Source organism: Rhinatrema bivittatum, chromosome 3 (assembly GCF_901001135.1).
Source record: "Rhinatrema bivittatum chromosome 3, aRhiBiv1.1, whole genome shotgun sequence".
Classification (NCBI taxonomy): domain Eukaryota; kingdom Metazoa; phylum Chordata; class Amphibia; order Gymnophiona; family Rhinatrematidae; genus Rhinatrema; species Rhinatrema bivittatum.
This window is the reverse complement of record NC_042617.1, coordinates 396499037-396513231: the sequence shown is the minus strand read 5'-3', so window position 1 is coordinate 396513231 and position 14195 is coordinate 396499037. Positions and strand designations below refer to the sequence as shown.

At 39.0% G+C, this 14195-nt stretch overlaps 1 protein-coding gene across 1 annotated transcript in view; it reads left to right on the top strand.

Annotated features, from left to right (window-relative positions):
• ADGRB3 (adhesion G protein-coupled receptor B3) overlaps window positions 1–14195 on the top strand; it is a 1794610-nt gene that overhangs the window by 869078 nt on the left and 911337 nt on the right. Inside the window, exons 10-11 of the mRNA XM_029595665.1 lie at window positions 3173–3241; window positions 7188–7296. Of these exons, the coding sequence (XP_029451525.1) occupies window positions 3173–3241; window positions 7188–7296 (178 nt within the window). The remainder of the gene's footprint in view (window positions 1–3172; window positions 3242–7187; window positions 7297–14195) is intronic.

Sequence of the window (14195 nt, the reverse complement as noted above, 5' to 3'; positions counted from 1 at the left end):
CATCATTGTGTTGCTGGGTCTCCCTTCCTCGTGCATGCTGGACATCCAAGAGATCCTGGTTCCAAGTACGAGTGCTCTATTCGATGCCAAGTGTATTCCTAGTTTGAAGACAAGACTATTCCCATTCCAGTCAGGCCATACCCGGATGTGTTCGCCCACCAGTGGTATGGACTGAGATCAGTTCTTGGCTTGTGCAGGTCATATAGAAACATAGAAATGTCAGGAGAAAAGGACCAACTGGTCCATCTAGTCTGCCCAGTAAGCTTATGGTAATATGTGCTGTACCTTGTAGGTTACTCCACGCTTATCAGTTTCCCACACCATAAACCTTGAAGGTGCTAGCAACCCATTGCGAAGGCCAGGAGCAAAATCTAAAGAGCCCTTTTTACAGGGCTGGCTGGAGATGACATTATCAGGAGGTGCAATGGCATTTCCCACCATGGGCTCTTTAAATTAGCAGCAGAGGTGCAAGCACATGCCTAGGGAGAACATTGGGGCAGGAGTGATGGCAAGGCAGGCCATGAAGAAAGCAGGGGTGGCATCTGGTGGTGCAGCATCATTCCTACTACCATGGAGTGGCTACAACAGCAGTGCTGGCAGTGGCTCAAAGCTGCACAGAACAGAAGCAGTGCCCACTGGCATCAGGGGTTGGTGGCATCTGGAGTTGGGAGGAAAGTGAGCCACTCATGAGCCTGTACCGTAAACTCTCTACAGTTCACCCAGGCCTCCCACCCAGCGAATAATATACAATAAACAAGTCTTATATAAATTACGCAAGATAATTAGCAGATCTAAAATTATGGAACTAGGTTGCCAAATATATGTCTATTAGGGCCTCATTTTCCAATATCACATGAGGGGGCATGTCCCATGCAAATAAGGCATTTTTCATGCAGCGGGGAAACATCACGTGAGGTGATGTTTTTGCAAAATTTCCACTCTTAGGTGCTGAGAGAGAGAGAGAGAGAGAGAGAGAGAGAGAGAGAGAGAGAGAGAGAGAGAGAGACGTGCTATTATGTCTACTCCCTAGACAACTATTTGTATCCCTATGAGAGGCCCACCTAGTAACTCGAGGTGGGGATTAGGTATGAGTGTAGGGGGTTGGGGGCCGCTTTCACATTCAACATGAGACGTACGAACGGAACAGTGGTCTCCTGTGAAGATTTGGTGGGCTTCGGAATAAGGAAACTCACTCCAGGAGGAGATTTGGACAATGTTCACTCCACCTAGCTTGTTGTTGCCCAGGTAGAGTGTCCATCAAGCTAGATTGAGAGAACATTGCCCAAATCTCCTCTTGGAGTGAGTTTCTTTACTCCGAAGCCCATCAAATCTTCACAGGAGACCACTGTTCCGTTCGTACGTCTCATGTTGAATGTGAAAGCGGCTCCCAACCCCCTACACTCATATCTAATCCCCACCTCGAGTTACTAGGTGGGCCTCTCATAGGGATACAAATAGTTGTCTAGGGAGTAGACATAATAGCAAGTCTCTCTCTCTCGAATTGTCATGCACCATGATAAACCTTTACTGGCCTCTAGTGCACAATGTAACACAAATGAAAGGGTTGTAGCTAGGAGCCGTGCTAACTGTTTCCCACTTTACATATACTCCACCCCCTGAATAACAAATTTGCATTCGCAAATCGCATTAATGGCTGTTAGTGCGATTTGAGAATTTATCTCCCGCGGTAACTCCTTGGAAAATGAAGCCCTTAGTCTCATGTAAAATAGCAACCTTTGACCTTTGTTGGTTTAGTCCCTTTTTTCATGCATATATATATACATGTGAAACCTAAAGTATAAAATAGTGATTATGTGAGTACAAGCTACGCACACATCTATATGCTAATTTTACGTGTGTAAGTGTTTTAAAAATTCATCCCTTAGGTTATTTAATAGCTAGTTAACAAACTCATTTAAATCCTTTTCAATCTGATATATTTAATTTCTGAGGAGATACTTATGTTTAGAATTTTGAAAAGATACCTCTACTTTGTCATTCCTATTATTATGTATCTAAGTAAAGTGGGGAGCACCAGTGCTGGTCTTTTTCATAATTGTATGCAGGTATTACACTGGTATATCTAAAACATAAATTTAGTATGAATAACTGAAGAGCTAACTTTCGGTGGCAGTCAAAGCTACATACATTTTATTCCAAAGCATTTAAAAGCATAAATAAAATGTATTAGGACAAAATAAAATGAAGCACAGGTTTAAGTTCAAAAGATATATAACTAAATCCAAGAAGCAGGCAATGTGGTACTTTAATAAATCTAGTTAGTATTGCTGCTTTAAAGAGCTTTCCTCTGTTGTTCTGCATCTCTAAACATCTTGTAAATCCTTAAAACTAATCCAAGACTCCTTCAGGATCTAATTTATTAAAGATTGTTTCCCATTCTGTGTCTATGGGGAAAAATTAGTAAATCATGTCCTCAGTCTTTTATTGAGATGATAAGTTGCAGCATTAGAAATTTTGCAACTAAATTAAGTGATCTGATCAGCTGATTAGGATTTTTTTGCTGAATAAAGTAAGTGACCCCCAAAGCAAAATGTCATTTCACTGTGAACCAGGCCCTAATCTCCAACAGCAGCAACATTGGCAGGAAATCTTCCACCTTAACAAGGACAAACATCAAACAGCTGTCTGTATCTCACAAGAAAATTTGCACAATCTTTTCTCCATCTTGTGAGTTGTTTTGAACCACACAAATCAGTCAACTGCAAACACTTGGATTTGGCCTTAGATGACTTAGAGCTAGCTTGGAAATTCAAATCCTAATGTGAGCAAGGATAAATGCCAAAATAAAGCAAGTTTTTCATTCCCAATTGTTTTCGGTTGGTCTGCTTGCTCTCAAACCTATCCTACTTAATGCTGACCAGCAAATGAGATACTATCCTGCTGTTTCTTATACGCTGATTAGATGGCTTCTGCTATCTCAGTTGTGCAAGATGCATTTCTCCTTTTTTTTTTTTTAATCACAAACCTCCAGGAAGCACCTGCAGATTCCAGTTGGCCACTTGTGCACCTAGCAGGAATCTCAAGCACCTTGCTAATTATAACAGTGGGAAGAAATGAAGCAAAGTGTTATAAATACGTCTGTACTTGCAAGTCAAAAGTCAGACTGAATGTCCTTTTAACAGTATGTGCATTTTTCTTATTTAATTTGCAGAACTTCTTTCAAATAATTAGCAACCTTCTAGATGAAGACAACAGGGAAAAATGGGAAGATGCTCAACAGGTAAGCACTGTCTACAATTACATGAAGGAACAATGTATGAAGAATACAGGGTTTGGGGACATATTCTGCATTACAAGGTAACTTGCCTACATTGTTCAAACAATGTTGGTTTAAGAATTTTTCTTGTGTTATTGGCTCAAATACATATTATGCCCTTTAAAAAATGTTTAAAATTCAGGGACAGCTACATTTTAGAGACCGTTTTCTTTTAGTCTTCTTAGCTGGCTAGAAAAGGAGCTTTTCTTTGTCTATATAATCTAACCTTTGATATGACAGCTGATTTAGGACCATGCAAAGTCTTGCGCATTCTAAGGAGTTCTTTGCATCCCATTAAAGGATTCATGTCGGTGTACACTGTATTTCTTCAGCGATGTCGCCTGGATGATAAAGTACTATGGAACAGCTCACAGTGAGACTATACTACACATTACAGCAGTGTTAGCAGTCTAACAAAGGGCATATTTCATGGAGCTGAAATGGATTGAAGCAAGGGGAGTCCCTGTAGCAATGAGGATTTTTTTTTATTAACTACTTCTATATTCTGCAGAGTGAAATCATCATGAGACAGATATGAATATTTCAAAACATGTCAGCATCTGTACACATGATCTAAATAGAAAAGAGAAAGGTGAAAATGTTACAGTAGCGCAGTCTGATTCAACCTCCTTTGCAGGGTCAGGATAACCAGAATATGACAATGATTTACACCATTCCTTGTCTTCCATATTACAGAAGGCAGATGTTTTAAGGTCTTCTTACTCTGGTTTTTAATCTATTAGATTCAGACTATGCTCTGGATTCTTGTGCTGGAAATGTTCATGTTTCATTAGGAAATGGCTGACTTTCCATCAGTATGCAGCTGTGGAAGCTTAGTACATCCTATTACTACATTGGAAACCATTAATTATGGTTTATATATAGAGTAAATATATGGCAGCACCCAATTTAATGCAGGCTGAAATTCAGCTTCTTTAGATGAAGCTACATAGTGAGAGAAGCAAGGTAAAGTGGGAATTAAATGGCAACAGAGCCTTGCAATTCAGTTGTAGCTTTATTATTCAGTACATGGTCAGGCATGGTATCAAAGTCTTGACATGGTTTTCTTTTTCATTTTAAGAATTATATATATGTGGGATGTAGGTGTAGCATATAGATGAGGGAGAAGTAAACTTAAACCAAGGTTAAGTGGAATGCTTCCCCCAATCACTAATGAAAAGCAATTACTGCATATTTGTCATAAAAGGGGAACAATATTGGGACATATTCAGAATGTGGCAATTTTGTTCCATTATAAAAGTGCATTGCAATAACAATAATCCTTTAGAAAGATACCAGTAATTCAGTCCAACTGATCAATTACTACAATGCAACTGAACCACACGGTCTCATGACTACATTTTCCCTGATTGTTAACTAGCAATTTTCTGCTGAATTACAAGGGCCACAATTTTATTGCACATGTTAAAGGGGCACTGTTAGAGTTGGTAGAATAAAAACGAGAACATTTTGAAAAGAAGGCTTTTGATATCCAAATGCTATGTCTTTATAGCATTTTATAAATGTCTCGCAGTATTTTAGCTTTCTGCTGATTTTTCCATTGTTTTTCAAATACATTTGCCAGTATAATACACTACAATGGTTAACAGGTGTTAACAGTTTTAGTGTGCCGATACAGCTGTGCATGAATCAGCACAGTTGTTCTAATTTATATGCTTTTATCTCTGTGACATGGAAAAGATGAAATTTAAGAAACTTAGAAAAATGATTAAATTTCTATCTAATCTAATCTTTTGACTTATTGCACACCTTTCTAAAAACGAGTAATCAAAGCTTGTTATATGTAGCAACACCACATAAATAAAATAAATGCAATCCAAAATATATAATAGATAATGCATCCTAAAATGAAAATAAAAAGCAATATCATAATACTAACTTCATAATACTAAAAATCCCTGCCCCAACAAAAATCAATTGCAACCAACCCCAATAACCTAAAACCCAAATCCCCAAATTAGTTTCTCACAGTTAATTCCAAAGGGATGATCTCCTTTTGTTTACCCCTTTGTGAGTGACATGACCATGTGGACAATTTTGACTTAAGTTTGGCCCAGATTAACACCTGTGGGAGGGGAAAAATCACTAAAGACAGCTTGGAACAGCTTGCTTAGGGCATTGACTGCCAGAAGGAGGCATCAATCAATATAAATATATAAATGAAAATCCAATTCACTTACATTTCTTGTTAATGCTTTTCTTTAAGTTTATTGTATATAGTGAGGAAAAACGAAACTTATCTTTCTCCTTGACTCACATTTTACTTTGTAGTGCAATATTTATTTTATTTGATTTATATTCTGCCTTTCAGGCACTTCAAAGAGGAATACCTTCAGGTACCATAGGTATTTTCCTATCCTCAGATGGTTTATAATCTATGTTTGTACCTGAGGCAAAGAAGTATGAAGTGACTTGCCCAAGGTCACAAGGAAAAGCAGTGGGATTTGTATTCTGTCTTCCCATCTACTACTTTAACCACTGGGATTCTTCTCCACTGTCATATTTTTGGATGCAAAGGAGGCAGTGCAAGCAAATATATCTTTTGCATATTCATAGTGGATATCCTGAAAAACAGACTGTGGCACTCCAGAATTGGTGGTGACTACCCCTGCACTAGACTATAGGCAAATTCTAAAACCATTTGCTGGGTAAATGCTATATAATCAGGCAAAATAGCTTGGGTAAATTGTGCCCTGTTAACAGTATGCATCTGTTTTTGCATCATGTGGAGTTTCAGTCAGGTTATAAAGACATGGGGGGTGTTTAAACCTGGGGAGTAAAACAGTGCATGTACTTTCCATTTTTAATATTATACACACTATTGTATCCTTCTTGGGCACACACATTTGTATTATAGTAAGGGAAAAGTATGCAGAAGCTTTTAGCATGTGTTCTTTGAACCTGCTAATTTTCAAAGGGGAAAAAAGTGAATTGTTTTCCTTTGGATATGAACTCCAGTACATGTGAGTTGAAAGCACCCATGCTCATCACAAAGAATGCAGGCAATTCAAAATTTTCCCCAAAATGCATTAGAATAGCCCTCTTTCTTGCAGTCCAATGAGTGAGATGGTGTGGTGACATTAATCAATTGCACTTCAGCATCGTTTTGTACTTTTAAGTTCCAAAAATAAATGGGTCCTCACAGGGCTTTTTGTATTACATTCTCAACAACTAACTGCTGGAAATGATTAGCTACTTCAAACTTGAACCACGTATCTATCAGAAGTAACCATTCCTCTCTTCCTTATTTGCTCTCTGTCTGGAAGATCATCCCTAGGCCAGACAAAGGGGACCACAATGCCAGTGGGAACCACAATGAAAATATTGCCTTGTCTGGTAATACTTAGCATTGTCTCCTTTTGCAGTGAAGCTATCTTTACAATTATTGACACTTTATCAAAAATAGCAAGTTGTTTTAGGTTTTTTTTTGTTGTTGTTGTTTTTTTAGGGGGTTAATGAAAATCACAATTTGCATGAAGGGAGATATAATGATTGACAGCTGACATTGGGTCTCCTCGAACAGGAATTATGTCATTTTCTCATTCAGAACATTCACTTTCTATTGATCAGTTGATAGAAAACCATATTACGATGTGCAGTAATACTATCTTATGAAAACATGAAAATTAAGAAGTCCATTTCCGTACTGTGAAACAGCTCATTTTGCTCTGAGGTCCAGTTCTGACAAGCATTTAAAGGGTCAAGGAGAACAAACAATTGTAGTATTTAGGTGCATATGTAAAAATATAAATCTTTTGCAGGCTTCTAAATACAGTATGTTATTGCTAAGATTACAAATCTTTAAATAGGGCTACATTTTATGTCACATAACTGAAAATTAGATTTTGGAGACCTCAAAGGTAACGTTTGTTTGACCTTTCTTTATTAGATCTACCCAGGATCTGTAGAGTTGATGCAGGTGATTGAAGACTTTATACACATTGCTGGAATGGGAATGAAGGATTTCCAGAATTCATACCTGACGACTGGAAATGTAGGTAAGAAATGTACTTGTACAATATTTGTTTTTATATGAAACTCAAAATATTACTTATGTCTCATTACTTCTTGTTTCATCTTGAAGGTAAACAAATTCCCAGATAATCTGTGCTCACTGGGATGAATTGTAATAGCCCAGTGCATATTAATTAGGAGATGTGTGAATAAGTTGGGGTTGCGTGCACCGAGCGGTTTTTAAAGGTTGCCTGGCTACACATGTATTTCATGTGGCATGCACATCTCCAAGGATTTAAAAAAAGGGGAGTGGGCATGATGTGGGTGGGGCATGGGCAGTTCAGGGCATGAGCCTGAGATGTGACATAAATATTTGTGCACCCCAAAGCACACCAAGGCCCCATTCTGCAGAACTTTACTTTGCTATAGATGATGTGTAAGTTAACAAATAAAGAAAACTAGTCAGATCTGTGAGATTTTAAGGGTTGGGGTTAACTAGGGGGAGTGAAGTCTATATTAAACTAGGGGAGTTTGGAGGACATCTCTCTTAACTGGGAGAACTGGGAATGAACTGGTAAAACTGGCAATGATGTCAGCATGTGCCCTTTTTAAAATCCCCTGATTTACATGGTAGAAGTGGGATTTGCGTGCACAGGTACATGCCCACTTAAAACTGAGCGCACATGAGCGCACAGCCAGGCTATTTTATAACATGTGCACGTATGAGTGCATATGTTATAAATTGCTATGTCTCTGGGTATGGGATGATGTATGTGCACAAAAAAAGTTGCTGTCTTTATATGGAATATGCTGTAAATTGCAGAAAAATAAATCTGGTTTCCAGCCAAAATGTTATAACATGTTTTGTATTGCCTTCCACCTTAATCCATTTGAAATCCAACCAACATAATTTACAACAATTTGAAATCATTCCAGAAAAAAGGAGTGAGGACATGGAAATCATAGTATTCTAGGAGCAAGAAAATCTATAAAAAAGGGTATTACTTTGACAAATACGGTTTTCACTGCCCACAGTCAAGTTAATAACATCATCATTATTTCAATATGTGAATAGCAGGTGTAAACATTAAGTGTACCAACCGCTTCCTCATTCTACCTTAAGGAGCTTGGTTTAGATTTCTAACCCAGGCCTCCTTAAGACAGAATGTGGTAAATATTCTAGATGAAGGGAATTTCCCTTCACCCTACCATAAGAAATTTCACCCTACCAGGCCTAAAAAGTTTGAGGAGACCCAAGTAAGCCGGTCGGGCCTCATAAAATACCCGTATGGAGTATGTAACCCAACAATTGTGCCTGACACAAGTAAGCTACTATTATTGTTTCTGTAACTTTGAGGCACTGTAAATAAATACTTGCACTAGAAATACGTTAGTGAATTCCTGATGTGTGTTCCTTGATTATTCCTGAGGCCACTGCTGGCTTGAATACACTACATGCATTTTCAGTTTGGGGATTTTTTTCATTTATTTGGGAAGCATAAGAAAAAACCCACAGCCTCCCCCCCCCCCCCAAAAAAAAAAAAAGAACAAACAAAAAAAAAACCTACCCCTTGCAGAGTTTTCTTACTGGGGCCTTCTGACTTCAAATTTTGCTACAGCAGGCAAAGAGGGCTATGCCCACCTGGAAAGTTAGGAGTAAAGTAATAAGTTAGGGCAAGACAGGCCAGCAGGTATTTTCTTCTTTGCTTTCCCCACCTCATGTGAGTTATCCTTTTGGGAGGTGGCCACAAAGGGAGATAAAATGGAGCAAGTAATCTAAGTCCTGGCCTTGAATCAGAAAGAGCTGCAGAATGCTCTGAAAACACAAATAGGCAAACAGCAGTGGTTGCAAGACCAATTAATGCAACAAAGTGTAGTCTTAACTCAGCTAGCTGAGGGCCTGCAATTGGATCTATCCAGAATACCTTAAGCACCTTCATATATCCTGTTTAAGATGAAGGCAAGAGAGGACCTGGAGGTCTTTCTAAAAATCTTTGGATGGACTGCCCACCTGTTGGCCTGACTGGAGACCAGCTGGACAACCTACCTTGCTCACCAGCAGGTTTGAAGTGGCTTTCCAGGAAGCCAATCCAGATGGGAGGGCTTTCAATGTGATGTTAAGGTTGCTATACTACGGAGAACTGGGTACTCCCCAGAATATTACCAGCAACAGTTACGGCGATTCACCCTACAACCCAGGAAAATTTCCAGAAATCTCTTTCACTGATTGAAAGATGCTGGTTGGAATTTTTTCCAGTCTGAGGCAAGGTCAGGACTGGAAGTAGTCCATCATATATTTAAGGAGAAGTTCCTTGATAGTCTAGATCAGCCAAAGTAGAAGTGGGTTTGCTGGCACACTGGACTCACCTTGGAGAGAGCCCTGGAAGTGGTGGAAGCATTCACAGTTAATGCCCACTGACATAAGGGGCTTAGAGAGACAAACTGTTACCATCCCCTGGAGTGGGACAGAGGATAGAGGACTTCTGCAATGAACCTCCAAGAATGGGGGCATGTCCTCCATATTCACCTTTCAGATGCCAATATCATTCATATGTTTTTAACTGTGGCCATAAAAGGCACTTGGCAAGGGATTGTCGGTATGGCTGAATCGTGTCTATAGATGTTAGCTTGGTGACCATGCCAACACCCAAGGAAGAAGTATGCATACTAAAAAACAATACCCTGAACTAGCAATGACCCGCAACCTGAAAAAAAAAAAGAGGGAAACCAGAGAGATGGGAACAACCAAAAAATGAGGTCTTGCAGACCTGTCTTTTTATGCCCTTTGTGTAGAAAATGGGCATGAAGAAGACCACTGTCCATATAGGCAGCCGGTAAACAAAGAGGATTTAACCACAATGAAAGGCCAGCGTAGGGCCAGTTGGGTTTCTGGTAGGGCAGAAACCCAACTGGCCCTACAGGAGTATTCTTTCTGTAAAACAGAATGTCATGCAAAGGAAGAATGTCCTTGGCTTGATGACCTGGAGTGCAAACGCCAGTTAGTGGAACAATGGGAGAAGGAACAAAGAATGGCACAGATCCCCAGAATGTTAATGACACATGGAAACACACTTGGGATCACAAGTTGTCAAAACTCCAAAGCTGCAATTTTGTGGATGTCTCACGTGCATGACTTGTGGACTTTATGATCCAGGTGGAACTGGAAGAAGCTTCAGGCCAGGGCTTGGTAGATTATGTCTGTAGCAAAACACTCATTTGGCAGGTCTTACTATTTCAGGACATATTAACTATAAGAAAATAGAGACAATGAGATGTATAGATGGGAAAGAACAAAAGTGTTCAACTTCCCACATTCTCTTGACAGCCGCCATAGAACTTGCTATTTTAGAAGCAGCTGTCCTCCCTGAGCTTCTGTACCCAGTAGTCCTGGTGCAAGATTATCCCAGTTTTGCAAACTTATGGTGACAATTTTGGGGACAATACAGATGGAGAGGGGAAGCACTTGAGATAGAGCTGGGATGTGCCCTGGGCACATCTGGATGCTCGACTTGACAAGGCAGAGCTGAGGTGTGGATAATGATTGAGTATGCCGACAACTCCCACATTCTACTTTAAGAAGCCTGGTTCAGGTTTCTAACCCAGTCCTCCTTAAGAATGTTGCAATGATCTCAGACCTAGAAAGCTTGGGGAGGCCCCAGGGAGTTGGAAGGACCTCATGATACACTTGTATGAGGTATGTTACCTGACACAAGGTAATCTGCAATTTTTGTTTCTGTAACTTTGAAGCACTGTAAATAAATACTTGCACTAGAAATAAGTACATAGTCTGTTACATAGGTGGATCATCATCAGGTGATTGGTCACCATGGTTACTTGGAAAAACATTTTCAGTTATACAGAGGATCAGTTAGCAGATATTAAAAAGGAGTGTTCTTTATTCTCAGACGAACATCCAGTCACTGCCACACAACACTGGGATGACTTTATGCGGCTGAATAAGAAACTAATAAGATCAGATTTACATGGCATTATGTTGATTGAGTATATTAAGCAGCAAATTATACCAAGGGGCCTCCGGATTCAGAAGGCTCTGATGCTGTTTTCGGATGATCAAGAATTTGTAGGAATATGGAAAGCGATATTAAATAAGTGCTCAATGGACCTGATGTTGTTGATTATCAAGAGAGTTAAACGGCATACTGAAGAATTGAATAGTCAGTTGGTGGAAGTATTGAATTCAGCTAAGACATTGACCAATTTCAACAGCAAGTTAACTGAGTTCGAAACCACATTAGAGCAATTTTGCAACACCATCAAAGAAACTAAGGTAAAGAAGTTCAAGCGGGATCAACATGATTATGCATAAATATGGTATATTTATGGATAGATAAAAAATCTGAAGAGGCTAACAAGAAAATTCATTTCTCTTTTTCATCAGGGGATAGTTCAAGCGGATCTGATGATTATGAAGAGGGTAAGGATATATTACAAGGCGACTCAGATTTTTTAGAAGGGGATCATCACAAGCAATCTAAAAAAAAATGATTTCAGGAAAGGAAAGCAAAAAAACCAAGAAGCACAGATACCACCAGTACGGGTGACGAGATCACAGGAACCAAAAAATTATCATCGATAATAAATGTATTGTCTGTTTAATTAACTGAATGTCAACTGCAAGTACTTCAGAATGGTTTATCGTTCATGCTTACAACTTTACATGATCCATTTGAGTGCAGGATTGCCATTTACAGATTCTTCAGAAAACTTAATTTGAAATTGTTCTTCTGAGGCAATATTTCAGAGAGAGATATGTCAATAGTTACTTGCATCAAAATGGAATCCACCAGGGCCATTGGATACATACATCAAAACGTTTTTTAATCTGGTCATTACAGATATTCAAGCATTGGAACAAAAACAATCTATTTTCCAGCACGATTTACCGTTTGCACAAAGGGAGGCATTATTGTCACTAGGGAGGATGGAACAGTTTATTTTAAAGCCCGCTGATAAAGGCAGAGCCATTGTGCTTTAAGAGATGATTAAGTATGAAAAAGCAATGATGGATCACTTAGCCCAAGAGGGCTTTTATAGCATGATCCAACATGACCCCATTCAGGAGTTACAAGAACAGGTCAAAGATGTAGTAAAATTGGCACCTTCTTTGACTGGTAAAGAAAAAATGTTTTTGATGCAAAAATATCCCTGTATGCCACTAATATAAGCCCTCCCTAAAATACATAAGTGTTTACAGGATCTGCCAATTAGACCAATAGTTTCTTTGAATGGCTCAGTATTAGAGCCGTTAGCTATTTTCATAGACTGATTTTTACAGCCTTTGGTTATGCAGAAATTGTCCTATCTGAAGGATAACATTCAATTCCTTAATAAATTATCAGAAGTTCAAGTAAGAAATGAAGAAATTTTGTTGGTGACCATGGATATCCAATCCTTGTACACACAAATTCTGCAACAGGCAGCATTGAACATAGTAACCCAGGAGATAATCAACTCATTAGGTCCACAAAGAGTACCGAAGGATTTTTTAATCACATTACAGAATTAGTGTTATTTAACAATGACTTCAAGTTTAAGGACATGTTGTACCATCAAGATCATGGAATCCCAATGGGATCCTCGTTGGAACCATCTGTTGCCAACTTATATGTTCTAATTTTGAACAGAAGATTATCTTCACATCTGAATGGATGTCATATGTAGATCAGTGGTATAGATACATAGACGACGTGTTTTTAATTTGGAGAGGTTCTGAAGATGATTTTCACCAATTTGTTCAATGAATTAATACTGTGGATAAACATCTGAAATGTACATATTGCTGGAGCTGTGATCAAGTATCTTATTTGGATGTATGAGTGAAATTACACAATAATATTCTTTCAACCACTGTTAATATAAAAGATACGGATAGGAATACCTTATTACATTATGAAAGTCATCACCCTACGGCATTTAAAAAAGAGTCTGCCAGTTTCACAGTTCTTCCGCATAAGACGGATTTGTTCCACCATTGCTGAATTTGAAAAACAATTAAGTATCCTAAGTCAAAAATTCATTTCCAGGGGGGTACCCCAAAAAAGCCATGAAACAAGCTTATAAGCGAGCTAAATACAGTGACTGGGGTTCTCTGTTGCAATATAAACCCCAAAAGGAATGTGACCGGCTGGTATGTGTGTTACCCTACAGTACCTTCACAGGACTGATTATTGCATCTATTAAAAAACATTGGCACAGGGGGTGCTCTTGAGCAGCGACCAAGATGGCCGCCTAACTTCGGAGCTCCGCCAGGTCATTTATTAATATTGGGAACCAACAGACTTTTTTGCTTATAAATCGCTGATCCTCGACAATTTTTCTTAGTGAAAAATGTCAACCACTAAATCTGGGAAAATTGAAGCGGCATTTGCGGCGGTATCTGGCTCTAAACGAGCGAAACAGGATCCACTCTCGCCGGACAAAACAGCTACTCCAAAAAGCAATGCGTCAGCAGATCTAGTTCTGCTTGAACTTAAACAACTTAAGGAAATGCTACAAATAAATATTGACGCAACAACGGCAATCCGGGGGGAGCTACAGACGGTAACCCAACAATTAGCAGCGCCTGGTGCGCCAACAAAAGTACGCGAACGAGCAATTTTTAAAAATCTACCCGTCTGCTTTTAATCTGAAGACTGCCTGATCATTACTTTATGGTTCCCAATAATTCACATCATTGAAAGAGTTCTTTTTTTCCCAGCGACCTGGCTGAAGTGCTAGGTTAGTTGTGACCTCTGGAGTGTTAAGAGGCTCAAGTTGATAAATATAGCCTTATGGCATTTCCAATGTTTATCATACTGGTATTTTTGTTATGCTTTTTTTTTCCTTTTTGCTTTCACCTTTATCTGGACTGTGACATACCAAGATACATATGTGTATTTCTTTCTGTGGCTTCTCTTTTTATAGCTGCTTTTTGCAATGCCTA